At 41.9% G+C, this 20,864-nt stretch overlaps 1 protein-coding gene across 2 annotated transcripts in view; it reads right to left on the bottom strand.

Moving 5' to 3' along the window:
• Positions 1-20,864, bottom strand: part of PLXNC1 (plexin C1) — a 229,315-nt gene that overhangs the window by 172,622 nt on the left and 35,829 nt on the right. For both annotated transcript variants that reach the window (XM_021006436.2, XM_021006435.2), the window contains exons 3-4: positions 14,911-15,045; positions 13,271-13,371 (exon numbers count right to left, since the gene is read on the bottom strand). In XM_021006436.2, coding sequence (XP_020862095.1) covers positions 13,271-13,371; positions 14,911-15,045 — 236 coding nt within the window. The remainder of the gene's footprint in view (positions 1-13,270; positions 13,372-14,910; positions 15,046-20,864) is intronic.

The following is a 20,864-nucleotide window of genomic DNA, read 5'->3' as shown; positions in this document are numbered from 1 at the left end:
ATTGAACTACATGACCTCTAAGCTCCCTCCTGATTCTATCTATAGCCCTTAAAGTTTACAATGCATTTCCATATTCTCAAGTCTACCTAGGCAGGTCATCCTCAAGGGAAATGGCTTTCCTGAAAGAGATGCAATGGAGATTTCTGATGCATCTCTTTGAGATGCCAGATTTTGTACTTAAATCAGCTTACTTCTTGGGCATCTCAGCTTCTCCCCCCCCACTTATTTACATGAGAGCATTTCGTTTTCCTATTTTCTTTAGGGATGTTGGTGCTCAGCTGATAATCTGGGCACCAATTTAGATTAATGTTTCTATTTGTGAAAGTATTTTACTACATTTTTGCTGTATGTCTAGATAACTATTTTGGTGCAGGGCTTCTGTTGAATTATTAATCTTTTTTCTGCCAACATGGAGAAGGGGAAGTCCATTCTCTAGAGGAAAGCTGACGCTCACATGGGTCAGAAAACTGGATGTCACACACCAGAAGACATATACCAAGGGTCTTTAAGATCTATAGCTCACAGGACCAAGGCCTCCATCAGATAAGAACCTCTGGGCTCTACCTGCTCAAGCTTGAAATGGAAACTCCAACCTCAGAAAAGAAACTGCTATTTCCTGCTTAAATCTAATTGCTCAAGTACAGCGGATGGTCCCTGAAGGAATCTGATAAATGAATAGCAGGTAAGCAGGTAGAGTGAGAGGTTACGGTCACCAGGGCAAAGGACTCTAAGTTGATAGTAATATCAGAAAACTTTGTTACCAGAAAACCCCCAAACTAACACAGCCATAAGAGTAGCATCTTTCTTAGGGCCCAGAGCCTTGCCACAGGGGCGCTGTTGAGTGTGCACTAGGAAGTAGAACATGCCAAGGTCATTTGCTTAGATATTGGAAACGGATGTTTTACATCTTAAGCAACATCTAAGGCCCCAAGCAAGGCAAAAAAATAGCAATTTCCTCCAACTTCAAAGCCGGTCTTGCGAAAGGACAGATGTCCTCCTCTATTCAGTATATGAAATAAGAATTCACAATGATTGATCGGCCTTCAAATTGAAGGAATTTGTAGACAAAAAAGGGTAATGCCAACACTTACACAAGTCATAGAAAAATAAAAATAAAACCTAGCTGGAAAAATTCAGAAAAATCAGACCTCACACTTTTACTTTCTAACATTATCCTATACCATGAAGTTTTTCAAGGGGACTCCAATATTGGCAGTAGGAAAAATGCAAAGGATACTCCACTCAGCACTGAGGGAGCCAATTATGAATTCACATCCTTTCACTTACTATCTAGATAAGTCATTTAATCTTGGGCCTTAGTTTCCTGATCTGTAAAATGGGAGTACTAAACTACATGGTCTCTAAGGGTCTCTTGAAGGCTTCAAACATAAGAGAGGACTAGCAAAGGCTCACACTTCATTAAATGTCAAAATACTACTTAGGTCCTCCCAGAGCTTAAGAGAATAGAAATGCAGGCAAATGAATGGAGACTTGAGAGGCATTATGGTAAAGACATGCATTCAAATTCCACTCAATAGCCAAGTGCCTTAAACTCTCTGGTCCTCAGGCAAATCCCAAAGACTGGTAAACGGGTTAACCTTTGTGACCTTCTACATTAGTGGAAAGCTTTCCCATACCAGCAGATCTCTATACGGATGACATTACAGGTAATTTGTACATTTGCATATGATCCATTAAGACAATAAGCTGGATAACTCAGGGTCCAAAATACTAACATGTTTTGTTCAGGAGAAAGAACTCTGGGGCTTCGGTTAGCTAGAATATTCACCTACGTGGGCCAAATTCATCAGGCAACTGGTCAATACACCTCTTTGCTTTTCTGCTGTTTCCTACTAACCCTCTGCTGGCTAAAGGAATTGGGAATGATCACTTTAGAGAGGAGAAGGCTCTGGGGGCCACCCCAAGGCAGAGTAGAACAAGGATTATAGTAGTTCTTTTTGGACCCAGGCAGAACTAGGAAAGATGAGTTGGGTATGTGTGAAGGTCATCTCTCCTTAAAGGATGGAAGCTCTTTAAATGAACCCCAGCACCTAGAACAGTGCCCAACACATGACAGACACTCGTTGACTGATCAATGGAAGAGACAAGACTGACTTGACGTCAGGGAAAAATCTTTCTAACAGTTAGAGTGTTCCCAGAGGGGTCACTGGAGGTCTCCAAGCAGAGACCGAGAGCCCACTAGGGTATGCTATTGGAGGATTCCTTTTCAGCTATAGATTGGACTAGATGACCGTTCCAGCTTGGTTTCCTTGAAGAGAGAGAAGGACACTGTCTTAATCTGTGTCTGCTTGAGGCCAAGATCACCAGTTAAGTTAATTATAAATAATTAAATTAATTTAAGTAATTAAATTAATTCTGTTCATAGAAGCTGCTGTTTATCTTTGTAATGGTTCCAGTGAGTTACGTGGGTAGTTAGGCTGGACAGGTAGATATGGACAAGAATCCAATGGGGTCTAGCAATGTCCCCTTGGAGAAACTGTAACTCCTGCCCCTCCTCCCTATTCTTCCCTCCCCAACAGACAACCTTGATGCTCCTGTACAAAGAGGAAAGACTAGCTGAAGAGAAGATAGAGATATTATCTTGGGACAACTGCCAGGGTCCTTCCTTCCAAAGGAAAGAGAAACATCTTTGTCCAAGAGGAATCTCAATCTTGGTATTTATTGTATTTGCCTGCCATGTATGTGTGCCTACGTGTGTCTGTGTCTGTGTGTGTATAGAAGGAGAGTTATGACACCCCCACTACAGATTCCCAGGGAGGGGACAGAGATGGATTTCTGGGGAGGCATGACTGGTCTGGCCGTTTGTGGTAGATGAGATGATTTGTCTGACAGTTTCTGATTTGTGACTTGACCTACATCACAGTGGTACTAGGTGGCAGAGCCAGGATTTGACCCCAAGTACTCCCAATCGCAAATCCACCACACCACCTCCCCTGGGCTGGGATAGTTGGAATAGTTTTGGCATCTTGGAAAGGCAGCATTAGTTATAGAATCCCCTGACTCAGAGTTGGAAAGGATCTTGGGGATGATCTAGTCTGACCCTATTGCTTTATGGGTGAGGAAATTGAGCTTCCAAGAGATAAAGCATCTTCTTCCCAATCAAACTGGAAACAAATGGTAGAGGTGAGATTTGAATTCAGATCTGAAAGAATGAATGAAAAAAGCACTCAACTTTTTTGTATCCCTGCCTGGCACATAGGAGGTACTTAATTAATGTTTAATGATTTTCATTGAATCGTTTCAGTTGTGTCCAACTCTGTGACCCCATTTGGCAAAGATACTAGAGAGGCCTTCTGTTTCCTTCTTCAGTTCATTTGACAGATGAGGAAACTGAGGCAAACAGGGTTAAGTGACTTGTCTGGGGTCACACAGCTAGTAAGTGTCTGAGGCTAGATTTGAACCTAGGTCCTCCTGCACCACCTAGCTGCTCATTTACTGATTAAGTGCTTACAATGTGCCAAGCACTAAGAATTGGGGATAGAAATACAAAGAGCAAAGAAGGTTCCTGCCCTAAAGGAGCTTATGTTCAAATCAGAAAGACGAGATAGTATACACTTTTCATTCAAATGAATAAAATAGGTATAGATCCTATTCCCACCTACCCCCCCCCCAAAAAAAAAGACCCAACCCATTAACAGGGGATCTGGAACTTATTCACTTTTTTTTTAATGGGCAACAAGTCTCCTAAAAGTTAGTATTTTTGTTTCCACTTTCAAACATAAATAAAACCTCACTGCAAGCATTCTTTATACAAAAAAGTATAATGTTGCCCAGGTGAAGCTTAGGAAAGCATGGCTGGCAGGCCCATTAAGCATCTTCGAATGAAATTCCAGGTAATCTGTTTGCAAGTGACAGTGGGTCAGATACAGGACAAATGAGAGGTCACAGACACAAGCGAACACATTTAAGGAATTTTTAAAAGCAAAATCAATACGTGCTTCTGGAAGTGCACTCTGCCTAAGATAAGGCCATTTTTTAAAAATCCATTCCATTAAAACATATATTTACTAAGAGGGGCATTACTAATGGTATTTGTTCAAACTCAGAGGACATCCATTTAAAAGACGATATATGGAAAGAAGTAGTTTGAAAGGATTACACCAGCTCCCTTCTTCCTGGCTCTATCAGGAACAGCGCCATGGGCAGTGAAGGGCGACTGTAGAATTTTGTTCGGCTAGAGCTCATCCGCCGCTAAAATACATGGAGATCTTTCAGTCATGCCATGCCACTGTTCTAATGCTTCATCAGGGCACTCGGAGCCATAACTAGTTCTAGACAAATAGGGCTTTGCTACTGGGTGCTGACATGCAGAAGGCGCACACCTCCTCCTTGCTCCACTGAGTATCTTTCATGTCTTGATATCTTAAGCTGGCCTATGTCACCGAATGAGGAAACTACTCTCAAAGTCCTGTCACCATGGCATTCAGCTACATTCCTAACCTCCATGAGGACCAGGGCTAGACTTTCCCAAAGTCATAGTGGCCTCTATGCCACAGCTGCCTTCCTTCTAACTTTTGTTTTATTTTTGCTCCAAGTGGAAAAAAAAATATTACCAATGGATCATGGGATCAGAGATTTAGAATGGGAAGGGACTGCAAAGGCCAGTCTTCTCATTTTACAGATGAGGAAACTGAGGCAGGGGGAGATGTGACTTGCCCAAAACCACGTAGATAGATAAGCATCAAAGATGAGATTTGAACCTTGGTTCTCTAACTCAAAAGTTAAGAAAAATGGAGGAGGACCCGTGTTCCAGAAATCTCCCTCCCAGCAGGAGCTGAGCTGAGCACACATAACTTTGGTCTCCAGAGCCTGGATTCACGGGGCTCGGACTCAGCCACGCAGTGAATACCTACGCAGAAGCTGACGATAACCGTATCTGCTGGAGGAGACACGGGACAACCTGAATGCATCTATCCCCTAATCCCGCTTTCCAGGATGGCAGCCCAGACGGTTGCTGAAGCACTGAGCCGAACGTCTTCCTTCACCTTTTTTTTTTTTATTAATGATGTCAAGTCTTCTTGTTTATGACCTTCTGATGCCCCTGTGTTTGCTTTCTGATTCTCCTTGGATGGCTGTTGACACTGTGGCTTATCTCAACTGCTGCGGCTGACCCTTGGACTTTCGGATTATCCTCTGGAGGTCGGTAAAATGAAACGGGAGGCAGCAGAGGTCCTGACAGTAACAGCTCCCTGGGATATTCCTTCCTTCCTGCACATCAGTCTTAACCACACAGGCTCGCATCCCACCTGCTTCTGAACCATTAGCAGGCACAAAGAGATGCTGTGATCAGTGCAGCTTACAGAACTCTCTGAAAGAAAACCCCAAGCCCTCTGTATCATTACTAGGGGCATAGGGCTGGTGGGGCCACAAAATATCACAATTCATCAGGTGCCGAATCTGGAGCCTGAGCAAGAACCAGGCACAAAATATGGGGGGGAAATTATAAAGCAAGTGTCTTTTCTCCTTGATAACCAGCCAAATATTGACCGGATATATAGTAGAGTCCGTAAGGATATATGTGAAATAAATCATATTTTAGAAACAGGATAGAATCTAGTCTAGCAGCACCTAGCGGTACAGTGGGTAGAGCCCTGGGCCTGGAGTCAGGGGAACCTGAGTTCAAATCCAGCCTCAGTCACATAACACTCACTAGCTGTGTGACTCTGGGCAAGTCACTTAACCCCAACTGCCTCACCAAAAATAAAAAAAAAAATAAAAATTTAAAAAGTATTCAAAAGGTTTTTTGGGACAGCTAGGTGCCCTGGAGTCAGCATGACCTGAGATCAAATCCGGCCTCAGACACATAATACTTACTAGCTATGTGACCCTGGGCAAATCACTGCCTAGCCAAAAAAAAAAAATCCCTCTACTAGGGAAAACAATTATGTGCATGAATGTCAATACAAAGTAATTTCAGTTGGGATATGTATGGACAACTAGGGGAATTATATGAATACATAGCTTTCTTTTTGGCTGTGTGTGTGTGTGTGTGTGTGTGTGTGTGTGGCAGGAAAGAACTAGAAATATAATAGGTGCCCATCAGTTGGGGATTGGCTAATCGGACTTTTGTATACGGATATAATGGAAGAATGATGTTTAATAGAAAATGATGAATATGAAAACTATAGCAAAACTTGGGAAAATTTATACAAATGGGTAGAGAGGATAATAAGCAGGATCAAGAGAATAACAGGCACAATGACTATAATAATTTAAGTAATAACAACAAAAAAGGAAGCTTAACTCTGAGTGACTATAATAGCTAACTGTGGTCCCAGAGATGATGAAATATCCTCCCTTCTCTGGACAGAGAGTAAAAAAACCACATAGGGGGAGGGCACAACACCTCCATGGTCAGGCAGGGGTTATCCACAGTTTATTTTGATTTAATTACTTATCTTTGATTTGAAGCGAGGTTCCCTTCTGGGGTGGGGGAGGGCCGTTGTCCATTCAGAAGGAATAGTGATATAAAAAAACAACAGGTATTGATAAATGCTCTTTGGAAGAAAGGATGAATTATTATTTGATAGGAGTCTATCACAAAGAAAAATACATGCCAGAAGTTCAAAACAAAATGGTAGCAGTATTCTATCCATTAGATTGGGAGCTCCTGGAGGGTAGTGAGTGTCTTTTGCCTCTTTTTGAATCCCATGGCACCTGGCATACAGCAGGCGTCTAATAAGTATTTATATAGGGATTGGTTCTAAAGCAGAGGTATCAAACATGAAGCCCCAACACTCTTGAATGCAGACATACTTGGGAAATATTTAACAAGATAAATTGAAATACAATAAAACACAGATAATATTACATTCTAAAACCAAGTCAACATGTGGCCCGTAAGGATTCTCATGTGTGGTCTAGTGGCCCCTATTTCTTCTGAGTTTGATACCCTTATTCTAAAAGACTCATTCATTCTTTTTCAACTCAGTGAACCTAAGGAATGAGAGATAGGCTATAATAATTGGGAATTAAATAGTTTTTCCATGGGTTGACCTGGACACGTTGTTTCCGTGGGAAAGTCCATTCTGAGATCCAAGCAACAACTTTATGTGGAGGCTCCAGGAACGCAATAAAAGCACTTGGTGTGATGCCTTGCACATAATAGGTACTTAAAACATGGCTGTTGAACTGAATCTTTGCAATCTCCTTTCTGGAATGGTCATGTGTTTGAAAGAATCAGATAAGAAATAGAATGGTGGATCAGTGGAACAGGTTACGTACACAAGACACAGTAGTCAAAGACTATAGTAATCTACTGTTTGATAAACCCAAAGACTCCAGCTTCTGGGGTAAGAACTCACTATTTGATAAAAACTGCTGGGAAATCTGGGAAATTGTACGGCAGAAACTAGGCACAGACCAACATCTCACACTGTATACCAAGATAAGGTCAAAATGGGGACATGATCTAGACATAAAGGGTGATATCATGAGCAAATTAGGAGAGCAAGGAATAGTTTACCTGTCAGATCTATGGAGAAGGGAAGAATTGAAGACCAAACAAGAGAGAAAATATGATGAAACACAAAAAGGATAATTTTGATTACATTAAATCAAAAAGGTTTTGCACAAACCCAATGCAACCAAGATTGGAAGGGAAGCAGAGAGGCAGCTAGGTGGAACAGTGGGTAGAACATGGGCCCTGGAGTCAGGAGGACCTGAGTTCAAATCCAGCCTCAGATACATAACACTCACTAGCTGAGTGACTTTGGGCAAGTTACTTAACCCCAACTGCCTCACCAAAAAAAAAAAAAAGGAAACAGAAAGCCAGGAAACAATTTTTACAGCCAGTATTTCTCATAAAGGCCTCATTTCTAAAATATATAGAGAAATCAGTCAAATTTATAAGAATATAAGTCATTTGCCAATTGATAGAGAAATGCAAATTAAAACAACCCTGAGGTACCACCTCATACCTATAAAATTGACTAATATGACAGAACGGGAAAAATGATAAATGTTGGAGAAGATGTGGGAAGATTGAGACACTAATGCATTATGGGTGGAGTTGTGAAATGACCCAATGATTTTGGAGAGCAATTTGGAGCTATGCCCAAAGGTCTATAAAACTGCATACCCTTTGATCCAGCACTACCACTACTATGTCTGTATCCCAAAGAGATCATCAAAAAGGGAAAAGGACCCATAGGAACAAAAATATTTACAGCAGCTCTTTTTGTGGTGGCCAAGAATCAGAAATTGAGGGGATGCTCATCAGTTGGGGAATGTCTGAACAAGTTGTGGTATATGAATGTAATGGAATATTATTGTGCTATAAGAAATGATGAGCAGGCAGATTTCAGCACAACCTGGAAAGATATGAACTGATGCTAAGTGCAGTGAGCAGAACCAGGAGAACATTGCATACAGTAACAGCAACATTGTGCTCTGATCAACTATCATAGACTTAGCTCTTCTCAGCACACACAATGATCTAAGACAATTCCAAAAGACTCATGATGGAAAATGTTATCCACATCCAGAGAAAGAATGATGGAGTCTGAATGCATGTTGAAGCATATTATTTTCACTTTTTTTTGTTTTTTTTTTCCTCATGGTTTTTCCCTTCTGTTCTCATTTTTCTTTCACAATATGACTAATGTGGAAATATGTTTAAAATGACTGTACATGTATAACCAATATCAGATTTCTTGCTGTCTTGGGGGGGGAGGGGAGGGAAAGAGAGAAAAAATTTGGAACTCAAAGTCTTATGAAAGTGAATGTTGAAAACTATCTTTACATATAACTGGAAAAAATAAAACACTATTAAGTGAGGAGAGGGGAAGACATGAGAAATCTGATCTAGGCAATAAGCAGTCTTGAACACTGGCAATGAAACATATTTCCTCTCAGCAGAGAGGTGGTGGACTCCAGGTGCGTAAGGAAGCCTACACTGTTAGGAATGGCATCTGTTTGTTTGCCTTAGAATTCTAGGGATAAGAATTGGGAATTTTTTTTTTATAATAGCACAGATGATGATATGGCAGCGGGGAGGGAGAGAGAGAGAAGAGAGAGGAGAAAAAGAAAAAGGGGAAAAGGAGGGGGGAAGAGGAGACGAGAAGAAAGAGAGAGAGAAGAGAGAGGAGAAGGAGAAAGAGAGAGGGTTTACCTGTTTAAATAGACTCATAAGACACTGAATTGGAAGATGCTCAAGATCAGATTCAGAAATGTTCTATCATCCTAGCAGAATGTAAGCTCGCCGAGGGCAAGGGCTTTTTCCATTTTGTCTTTGTACCCCCAGGGCCTTGTTGAGATTAAGTGCCTAATAACTACTTGATGGATTAGACTGTACCCCTTGAAATGTGGGTAACCAGATACACACACACACACACACACACACACACACACACACACACACACACACTTTCCATCCACACAGACAAATTCTGCTAAAGCTAAAACTCAAGTTTCAACAATAAAATTCCCAGGCACCTCCTTGCTCAATGTTTACCTAATTGCTTTTATCTGTTTATATGGGATGCCCATTTTTCAAACCTGATCAAAAGCAAGCCCTCTCTCTCATTCTTCTTTCTAAACATGTAGGCTAGAACTACCAACCTCCTCTGTCGAGAAAATAAATTATTTTTTCTAAATAAATCTGTGACATTTAAAATAAACACAGTGGGATGGCTCCTTGGTTCTAAGAAAACATCTCCTTTTGGAATACTTAATCTTGACTGGTCTTAGGAGCAGGGTCAGATGGAGAGATCTGGCAGCCCAGAATGATGGTGAGGGGCAGATGGGAGGGTTCTTAGAGCTGGGACTCAGGTATTCTCTAACTCATTCTCTTCCTGCTGCTGTGGGCGCCATCTTCTCAATCACCCAGGCGCACAACCTCAGTGTTACCCTCAGCTCCTCATTTTCACTAAACCCACACACACATCCCCCATCTGTTTTCAAATTTGGTTGATTCTACCTTCATAACATCCCTCGAATATGTCCCCTTCTCTCTCCTCTGACACTTCCAAAAGCCTGGTGCAGGCCCCCATCACCTCATACGCAGACTACTGCATTACCCTGGTGATTGGTCTCACTGCCTCACATTTTTCCCCATTCTAATCCATCCTTTCCATTCAACTGCCAAATTGATTTTCTGAAAGTGCAGGTTGGACTACACCCCCTCCTGGCCCCACCCCAACTCAACCTCCAGTTTTTCCCTTCCTCCCAAAAAGATCAAATATAAAATCCTCTGTTTGGCATTTAAAGTCTGTCGTGATAGGATCCCCTCCTAGGCCTCCTTGTGGTTCCTCACCCAAGATACTCCATTTCTGTGTCTTAACACTGGCTCGTAGCTCTCTCTGTTCACCTAAGACTCAGTTCTAGATTTGTCCCACTCCCTCCCCTTCCCCACTGCTAATGCCTCCATCTTGACATTACCTTCTATTTCCCGTCTCTTATAGACACATGGTCATTTCCATGTTGCTTCCCCTATCAGAATATAAGCTTTTTGTGGGAAAGGATCATCTTCTCCTTTTGTACCAATAATGCCTGGCACAGAGTACATGTTTAATAAATGCTAAGGGACTTTACTGAGATAGGAAAATCTCCCCCACCCATGTCACTGGTGTCCAAAATACTCCCTGACCAGCAGATGACTCTAGCATCAGGTCTCATACTTGGGATGTTTCATTTGGATCATAATTGAGCTCAGTGACCCTTCCATTTAATATGAGGAGAGGGGTTATTCTGGGAACATTTTGTGATAGTCAAAAACATAAGATATTATGTTATAAGATCTAATTCCACTTTATTAAACCATTTGAAAAACAATTAGACATAAAGAAGGGGGAGGGGAACGACCCTGCCCTTTGTCTCTGTTTTCATCTAACCTAGTAGCAAAAGGGGATGTTAAAAACAATTTGTTCCAACCCCTCTAGTCAGATGATTTAACCGACCTAAAGATCCTCATTCATTCATAGGCTCTCACTCTCATTCGCTCCCTGGCTCCCACCCCACCTTCACAGTCTCCCTGGTACTCCACCCCTACCTCTCTCAACCCATCCCTGTTAGTTTCCCTCTAGCTTACCTCCATCTTTCCTCCCCCATCCCTCCCCACTCCCTCTCTCTCTCTGTCTCTCTGTCTCTCTCTCTCTCACACACATACCCAGACTTACACACTCAATAAAAAGAGTAGTCTTCCTTGTATTTTTTTTTCTTTTAAAGCCAATCAGGGCTACACTGGACATTTAAAAAAAACTCCTTTTAGGCCTATGGTCGGAAAAGGAAAGCTTCTCCCTGAGGGCATCATTACCAAATCATTTCTTTTAGAACAAAAGACCTCAGACAGGTCTTTCAGGGCTGAAAAAAAAAAGTTGTCTTCCCTACCCTTGGGCAGATGGAGGGATAGGTATAGTTCCTTCCAGGACTCACTAAAAAAAATGCAAACTCCAGATGCGAGGGCCCCCGAGACTGACATCCCCAGTCCCCTGATCCCCACCCCTAGCACACAAACCCAGGCAAAGAAAAAAAAAACCAAAAACCAAAAACCAAGCCACACGGGGAACGGATCCGAAAACTCAGTGCCAAGCTGCTTGGCGGGACTGCACAAATGAAATGCGTTTTCATGATCAGTTAATTTTTCAAACCACGGTCTTGGGCGAGAGACAGGAGCCGAGAAGAAGAAAATGTTCCTACCCAATTACAATTATTCATGAGAAGCTCCCAGGCTGGGCTTCTTTTCTCTGCCAATAGCTCTTGCTAACACAGCTCTGGGAGGAAGAACAGCCCCATGATAAGGGCAATTACTGGGATCCCTGAACCCCAGTTTCAACTTCTTGCAATAAACCTTAAGGATTCCTTCTCCTTTGTTCATTTTTGACTTCCTGAACTATTCCTTGCCGTCCTGGGTGTATTTCCATCTTTGCCCACCCATCCTTGTCCCTCTGTCTCTTCTCTTTCTCTTTCCCATCCTCCTCCCCACCCCTGGGTGCTTCCTCTTAGGCCTTGCATTTTTCTAGGTCCTTTCTGCTTTATCTGCCCCCCCACCCCCACTCCACAACCTTTACAAACTTGAAAGCACCAAACTGACAGGGATTGTGCCCCCCCCCTTCCTTGTTTGAGCTATGTCAATGTCTTTACTCCTTGGTTCTATAGCAAGAGCTAGAGAACTGGGTTGCCATGGCAACGGCAGATCCAACCAGGCCAGTCCCAGCAATGCAATGAACTGCCATGACAGGGGAAAGTAGCTACAAGTCGCCATGGAGCTCGGGTGGGCCCTAAAGACCATCATCACTCCAGACAAAAGACATGCATCTCATGCCTAAGGACAGAAATGGGATGTCAGACCCATCCTGGGTCTAATCACAAGGCGACACCAGCAGTAGCAACATTACTCCCGCAGAGCTAAAGGAATAAATTCAACGCTGATGATTTCTCTAAAATGTTCAAAGGTCTCTGTTCTTTTTCATTCTTTTTGAAGACTCTCTTGCCTGTCCCTCTCAAAACCCTGATGATGGATCCAGACAAGGAAGGGGAAAGGCACACAAAAGGATGGGTCCCCAAAACTCAGGTAGCCCAGGGCAGCCCACAAGAAACAACATGGCAGAAATGGCATTGGTTATTAAAGTTGCTGAGAATTAATCAGCTTTATATGGCGATAATTCAATTAATTCTGGGAGTAGCATATATTTATATTCATTCTTATTTAAATTATTCTGTATATACTTATATGGGTTATGTCCTTCATTAGAATGTAAGTTTCTTGAAAGTAGGAAGTGTTTCATTCTTTTTGTCTCCCCAGCACCTAGCACACAGTAGGTATTTAATAAATATTGTTTTGGGGCTCTAACCAAGTAGGCAAAAAGGTGGTGCAATAGATAAAGTGTCGGGCCTGGAGTCAGGAAGACCCGAGTTCAAATCTGGCCTTACATACTTCCTCACTGTGTGAGGTGGGTCACCTATAAATTCAATGTTGATGACTTGTCTACAATGTCCAAAGGCCTCTGTTCTCTCTCTTTTTTTTTTTTTGAAGGCTCTTGCTTCTCTTTCGAGGAGCCCTGATGGCTGATCTGGAAGAAAAAGGCAAAAACAATGCCAAGTCCCCAAAACTCAGGTAGCTTGGAGTGGCCCAAGCCAAACAACATGGCAGGAATAACATTGATTAGTATTATAAATGACTCCCAACCCCACCTGGCTTGAAAGGCAGGGACTCTTGGACTTCTATCCCCAGTGCTCAGGGAGTAACGTACTATCTATTGACTGACTCTTGTTCTCTAAAATGAGTGGTGAGAAAGAGCCCAGGAAATACCTTTGCAGAGAATGGCACCAACCACAGTGGGGGTCCATCGCTGTCAGACAGGCTGTACAGGATTGATGGTTGTTGCATTTGGCCATGGGGATTCTTCTAATCTAGAAGTGGAGACGACAGCTCAGAATTATAACCAACATGACGGCAGAGACTCACCAGCATGCCTAGTGTGGAACCCCCACAAAAGGAACATTTATCAGTTTAACCTCTGAATTCCTTAGCAATTAGGAAGTACATTAAAATAGACATAAATACAGATAGATATCGACATCGCTATATAGACATATATCCATAGAAGTCTTAACATCAGGTCCCCTGATATTTCACATGGTCAATGGGACTTTACAAGTCAATGGAAATGATGTTGAGGGGACCAAAAAGAAATGGGGATGCTGAGGTGTGGACAATCAGAGGAGAACCAGATGCTAGATAGTCCCCAAAGTATTCTCAGATGTGGCCCCATCCCTTCATCTCTTTGCTCATACCTCTCTGCTCCCACACCAGGCTGAAACTGGATATGGGAGCCAGACAGGCAGAAAAACAGAGGTGGACCAAATGGCATGTAAGGTGCCTACTAACTCTAAATCTAGGATTCTACGATGGGGTTTTAATGATCAGACGGTTATCTCATCCTGAGGCTACTGGGCTTTCTGTGACCTAGAGCATGGAGCTCTAGAACCTTCTCCAAAAGGATGTCCTAACAGTGGTGTCAAAATCAGCCTCCTGAGATCATGGAGGTCAAAGGGCTTTGTCAACTACAAATCTCTATACACACAGAAGATATTGCAGAGATAGAGCACGCAGAGACCTTAGAAGGTTATCTAATCCAACCTCCTCATTTGACAGTTGAGGAAACTGAGGCATAGAGTGTTTAAATGACTTGCCCAAGGTCACACTAGTAGTAAGTGGCAGAGTTGGGATTTGAACTCAGGGCCAATGATTACAAATTCCATATTCTTCCCACCATTATCAAGCTACCTCCTAAATTTGTATATGCAGAAGGGTGTGACTACTAAAATAACCAAGTGACCTACATAGGAAAGTAAAACATGACACACATTTCATTTAAGAACAAAAACAAGTAACTTGCATTCCAGCATGGTACGTGAGTCTCTGGCCCGACATTAATCTCCAACACCAAATTCACCGGGATGTCCCATAGGGTAGACCACTAAACCCACATAGCCATCCATCTCGGAGACAATAACAATAACAACATTTACAAAGCGCTTGAATATTCTTCAAAGCCTTTGACAAACATAATCTAATTTGATCATCGCTACCTCGCCGCCCTGGGAGGTCGGCCATACAGGTATTATTAAAAGTGCTAAATCCAGCAAGAATGGCAAATTCAGTTACCCTCCTGATGCCCCCATTTGCAAGCACACCCCCACCTTTGAAAACCTTGGCTCTGAAAATACAGCCAATAATAAAAATGTCTAAATAGGCAATATTTCCTAGTTACTTACTGACAGTAAGATTTTTAAATTTGATTCCCGAGAATTGGTGTGGACCTATTCAGAGTCTCCAAGCACTGTTTAAACTGTGCAGTTCAAAGGGAATGCTTCGCTGCTGGAAAATGACATCAATTAAGCAATTTTATTTAGAAGTCGGGAGCTCAGGTGGTTATTTCTACCTACCTCTTTCCCAGATGCTAGGTAGATGTAGGTATTATTCTCTGGGTCAGGAACAAGTTTGTGGAAAACAGGTGTTTCTTCTTTAATTTCATAGATAACTTCAGGGCAATTGGAAGTCAAATTCTCACCAAGAATAACCTATTTTTTTTTAACAAGAGAAATAAGATTTCTATTAAATTCTTTGAACAGGAAGATAACAAAACCAGTGCTTGTAATCCTAAAACGACGCTCCTTTCAATTTCTTGCTATGTGCTACAGTAATACAGTGCTTAGGCAGCTTTTTCGTATCTTGATTTTCAACAATGGTGATAATAATAAACAGAAGGGTCTTTTCGCACCATGGCCTTACAATAATGCACGCACAACGCAAGCCGTTTTTAAATGCTTTTCTTTTCTTTTCTTTTTTTTTTTTTTTGCCATTTTTCCAGGGAAGGCTCCTTGTATACTGTTCTGTATTCAGGCCAACCCTCAGGGTTGATTCTCTATCAGGAGCTACGGATGACAGCTCATTAGCACCAGGCTGGAGAAGGACAGTCCTACAGGACAGTCTGTGTGTCTTCAACTATTCTATACCCATTTTTAAATTAAAAAAAAAATCATTGATTTGTTAAAAAATGCTCATATTTTTAAAATGTGAAAGAACATAAAATAGATGTAGATGTGCACATGTATATAGATATATCATACATAGGCTTATATACTACACACTGATTTTTTTCTGGTCAAGACTTGTGATTTCACTGGTCTAAGCAACTGATAGAAAGAAATCCCTTCTAGCAATGCAGATGAGTCAGTTAACAAGTACTTATTATGCATGTACTATATGCCAGACATTGTATCAGGTATTAGAGTTGTATAGACAAGAATGAAGCTGTTCCTGTCCTCAGGGAGCTTACCTTCTACCAGAGCAAACAGCTATCAAAGTAATTTTCCTCAAGTGTAGGTCTGACTATGTTAGTTACCATCGGCCAACAAGCAATTATTAATGCCCAGGATGGGCAGCTGGGTGGAGCGCAGTGGATAGAGTGCTAGGCATGGACTCAGGAAGATTCATCTTCCCGAGTTCAAATCTAGCCTCAGACTCTTACTAGCTGTATGACCCTGTATGACTTTGTTTGCCTCAGTTTCCTCATCTGTCAAATGAGCTGGAGAAGTAAATGGCAAACCGCTCCAGTATCTTTGCCAAGAAAACCCCAAATGGGGTCACAAAGAGTCAGACAAAACTGAAATGACTGAATAACAATAATACATTCCAGGCACTGTACTAAGGTGGGGGATACAGGGAAAGGCAAAATTCATGCCTGCCCTCAAGATCACAAACAGGTAAGAGAGACAACACGCACCTCTTCTGAAACTTCTGTTGTCTTCCTAGAGCACTGAGAGGTCAGGGGCTTGCTTAGGGTCTGTCCATTTGCTTTTTTTCAAAGACTACCAAGGAAACATAGTCATTGGCTGTGGGGAAGAAAGATGGTAGGAGGCGGATCCCTCCAGGGAGCAGGGGTCAGCCAAGGATATCTCTCCATGAAAGCCAAACTGATCAAAAGATCATGAGAAAGCAGGAAGATGGGGCTTCAACCCAGACCTTATGTTACCTTTCACACTGATTATACATAATCAATGTGTGTGTGTATACATATACAGGTGTACGTAGACACGCACATATTCTGGTTCAGACCTATGATTTCCTTGGTGTGGGGAACTGCTGGTAGCCAAGCTCCCTTCATTGATGCAGCTTGACAATTCATGTAATTTATAGTGTTTAGAGTTGGGCTTCTTAATCTTGTCTGGGTCACAGAGCCCTTTTTAGCAGTCTAGTGAAGCCTGTGGACCCTTTCTTAGGAAAATATCTGTTGCTTACATGCATAATTGAAGCAAATGCTAACTTTAAATTTTGTTCAGTTGTTTTCAGTTGTGTCCAATTCTCCGTAACCCCATTTGGGGTTTTCTTGGCAAAGATACTGGAGTGGTTTGCCATTTCCTTCTCTAGCTCATTTGACAGATGAGGAAACTGAGGCAAACAGGATTAAATGACTTGAGCAGGTCACAGAGCTAGGAAGTGTCTGAGGTGAGATGTGAACTCCAGTGAGATGTGAACTCTGTTCTTCCTAACTCCAACCCAGGAGTTATCCAGTTCTCCACCTAGCCGCCCTAACTTTCAATAACTATTGTTTAATTAGAGGCTAGTAAAAACAACGATAGAATTTTTTTTTCCTCATCCAAGTTCATGGACCTCTTGAAATCTATTCACCTACCCAACCTGGGAAATCTGTGGACCAGATGCTAAGAATAAGAAGCCTTGCTTCAGAGAATGACTTGGGAACACAGGGAAATTTGGTGACTTACCCACGGTCACTGAGGTAAAGAAGTCACATTTGAACCCAGGTCTTTCTGATATTTTTTGGGGGGTGGGGAGACAATTGTGGCCAGGGTCATGCAGCTAGTAAGTGTAAGAGGTCGGATTTGAACTCAGATCCTCTTGACTCCAGGGCTGGGGCTTTATCTACTGTGCCACCTACCTGCTTCGGGGGCAGGGGTGGGGCGGGGTGTCTTTCTGATCTCAAGGCTGATTCTCTATCCTTTACGTCATGCTTCCTTCTCACCTTGCTGTGTTTTGGGGTCCAGACTGATACAGGAACTCATGGTGCAGAAACTCCTTCCACTGACACAAATCAGAAATTCTTTACTAACTTAAGAGTCTTAGCAAGTTGCACCTGGGGTCGCTGAGCGCTATTAAGTTACCTACCCAGGGTAACATAATCTGTGACTTTCAGAGACGAAACTTGGAACTCAGGTCTTCCTGATTCTAAGGTCAGCTCTAAATGCTATCCCACACACTGCTTCTCATAGATATCTTCCCCCGTAATATTTGGGTATATTAGGAAAATCGAAGAAACCCACTCAGCACTCCTGATCTCTTCCGTACTAACTCTCCAAAGCACGCCTTGTAATTAGTCGTGGTGACTGATTCTGCCATCTCCTGTTGTCATTTGGGAAGCTGCTGCTTTCTCACTGGCTGCTGAACCGTTGGCTCCCATCGACACATTGGCTGACTCCTGCTCCCCAGAAGGGTCCGCCTCCTACCATCTTTCTTCCCCACAACCAATGACTCGGTTTCCTTAGTTAGTATTTTAAAAGAAACCAAATAGATGTGTTATCTGAAGCTCTCTGTTTTATTACCTGGTCTGGCTTCCAAATTCAATAGCAGGGCTCCCTATAAATCTCATTAACTCAGTACAAATATGCTAAATCACTACCTCACAAAACAAGGAAAGGAGACAATATGGTAGAACACACAGTGTCTTCAGAGTAATCTCAGTATCCCTGGCAACTTTCTAATACTATAAATAGTGCCACTGAAAGCGATCAGTTTCCTTTTCTTACCTATGTGACTTTGGATCTCAGTTTCCTAATCTGGATGACTGACCTCTAAATTCCCTTCCAGTTCTAAAGTGATTGAGTTACAGATCAGGTGTTTCCACTCTGATGAAACAGCACACCCCATCCCCAAACCAAAAAAACAAACAAAACAGGAACAATTAGCAGTTAGGTTTCCAAAGAAAGAGGGAAAGCCCCATCATGTCTCAGGATATATAAAAATATTCCATATAAAGCCCTAGATACAATCAAGTAAGTGATATTTACAGATGAATAGGCAGGCACTGACAGAAACATGGACTTGGGGATATTCTTTTTTTCCATTTCTAATTCATAAGCTTGATTAATCATCTGGGATTCAAATAGCTCCATGCAAGAGGAGCTATCATTATGGAAAATAGATGTTTAGGAGAACAGAGTGTCTGCCAGCCAAAAAAAAGAAAAAAAAAGGTTGAGAAAAAAATTCTCAAGTGCTGCTCAAGCTCTCTCTGTTGCTACGGACAGGGGAAGAAAGGCGGTGGTTGCTTCTGAAATGAGACAGCTCAGGTAGAACCCACAATCATGTTTCCGAGTGATTCATGATACCGGAGGAATCGATTTGAAAGAATCCACCTCATTTTCTTTTTTTTCAGTTGAGTTTGAAGAGACCTTGTCATTCTATTGTGGAGATAAATTAAAAAAAAAATAATTTTACAATATTCACTCGGAAGAAACAGCATTGACAGGCACAATAAATAGAGAGTTGGCTTCAAAGCCAAGAAGATCCGAGTTGGAGTCCTTCCTCTGACACATGCTGGCTGTGACTCTGCCCTAGGCAACTATCTAATAAGACCGTAAGTTGTACAGCAAAAGAGAAGAGGACCTGGGTTTGAATTTACTTGTGTTACTTTGGGAAAAGACACTTAACCACTTTAGACCTGCCTCAATTTCCTCATCTCCCTTAGGTCCCTGTTAGCCCCATGACACCTTGCATTTTCCAGGTTAGTTCAGACTAGTGACGACCACTGGGCCCTGGATTATTGGCAGAAAATCACCTGAAAGCTTTATGCCCAAGTCACAGAGTATATGGGAGGGTGTTGCTAACACCAAGGTCTTGTCCCTTTTTTGAAATAAACTGCACTACCTTCCCTGAAGCGTGTTCTGGTAACTGTAGCCACTTTGTTTAATGTGATGAATTTGGGGGCAAGTTTTCAGCATTTTTAAATCTTACTTCCTTAGCTGGGTTATGTAGACAGTTCCAGTTCCAGGGAGAGCAGGACAAAAAATGGGTTTCATTTACTGCCTGAGGGATTTAAAGTAGATACAAGGAAGGTTTTCTCAATACTGTGGATTCTCATCTTATATGATGCTGCCTTTCCTCTGACCTCCCCAGCTGGCAATTATAACATAGACGGGATTCAGAGCTGGAAGAAGAAATACTGGAGACCGTAAGATCTAGAACTGGAAGGGCCCAGGGAGGCAGAACAACTAGCATTAAGTCACACAGGTTATAATAAATTAATCAACATTTATTAAGCACCTACTATATGCCAGGTACTCTGCTCAGTGTTGGGGGATACAAAAAGAGGCAAAAGGACCCACGTGTACAAAAATATTCACAGCAGCTCTTTTTGTGGTGGCAAAGAATTGGAAATTGAGGAAATGCCAATCAATTGGAGAATGGCTGAATAAGCTGTGGCATATGAATGTAATGGAATACTACTGTGCTATAAGAAATGATGAACAGGCTGACTTCAGAAAAACCTGGAAAGATTTGTATGGACTGATGCTGAGGGAAGTGAGCAGAATCAGGACAACGTTTTACACGGTAACAGCCAAGTTGTGCAATGATAGACTTAACCCTTCTCAGCAATGCAAGGATCTAAGACATCTCCAGCGGCCTCGTGATGGACAATGCTATCCACATCCAAAGAAAGAACTATGGAGTTGGAATGCAGATTGAAGCATAGTATTTGCTATTTTTTTTCTTCTGTTGTGTTTTGTTTCCTCTTTCTGGTGGTTCCTCCTATTGGTTCTAATTCTTCCTTACAACATCACTAATGTGAAAATATGTTTAATAGGAATGTATATGTATAGCCTATATCAGATTGTGTGCCTTCTTGGGGGGAGGGAGGGAGAGAAAAATTTAAAATTCAAAAGCTTATGGAAATGATTGTTGATAATTCAAAATGAATTTAAAAAAAAGAAGCAAAAGATAATCACTGACCTCATGGAGGTTACAATCTAATTATAAGTATACAGAGCTGAAATTGTAATCCAGGCTCACTGAATTCAGAGCCACCATTCTCTCTACTGTTCTGAATCCCACTCCCATATTCCTGATGTGGAAACTGAGGCCTAGACAATGACTCGCCTAAGATCAAATGGCAAGAGAACTTGTCTGGGCCCCTTACAGCACTTTGCATCGTTCCCATGATCCTTATCAAATAATATAATGTTTGTAAAGTGCTTCACACAGTGAAGGATACAGAAGGTGCTTAATAAATGCTTATTCCTTTCCCTTCTCCTAACTTATTACAAACAGCGCACACAGAAGACATTTGTGTGTTTCTCTCTCATCTCCTAATAAACCATAAACTCCT

The sequence above is a fragment of the Phascolarctos cinereus genome, unplaced genomic scaffold (assembly GCF_003287225.1).
Source record: "Phascolarctos cinereus isolate Bilbo 61053 unplaced genomic scaffold, phaCin_HiC Scaffold_1;HRSCAF=81, whole genome shotgun sequence".
Taxonomy (NCBI): Eukaryota; Metazoa; Chordata; class Mammalia; order Diprotodontia; family Phascolarctidae; genus Phascolarctos; species Phascolarctos cinereus.
The sequence above is the reverse complement of the archived record's forward strand: the minus strand, read 5'-3'. Positions and strand labels throughout refer to the sequence as shown.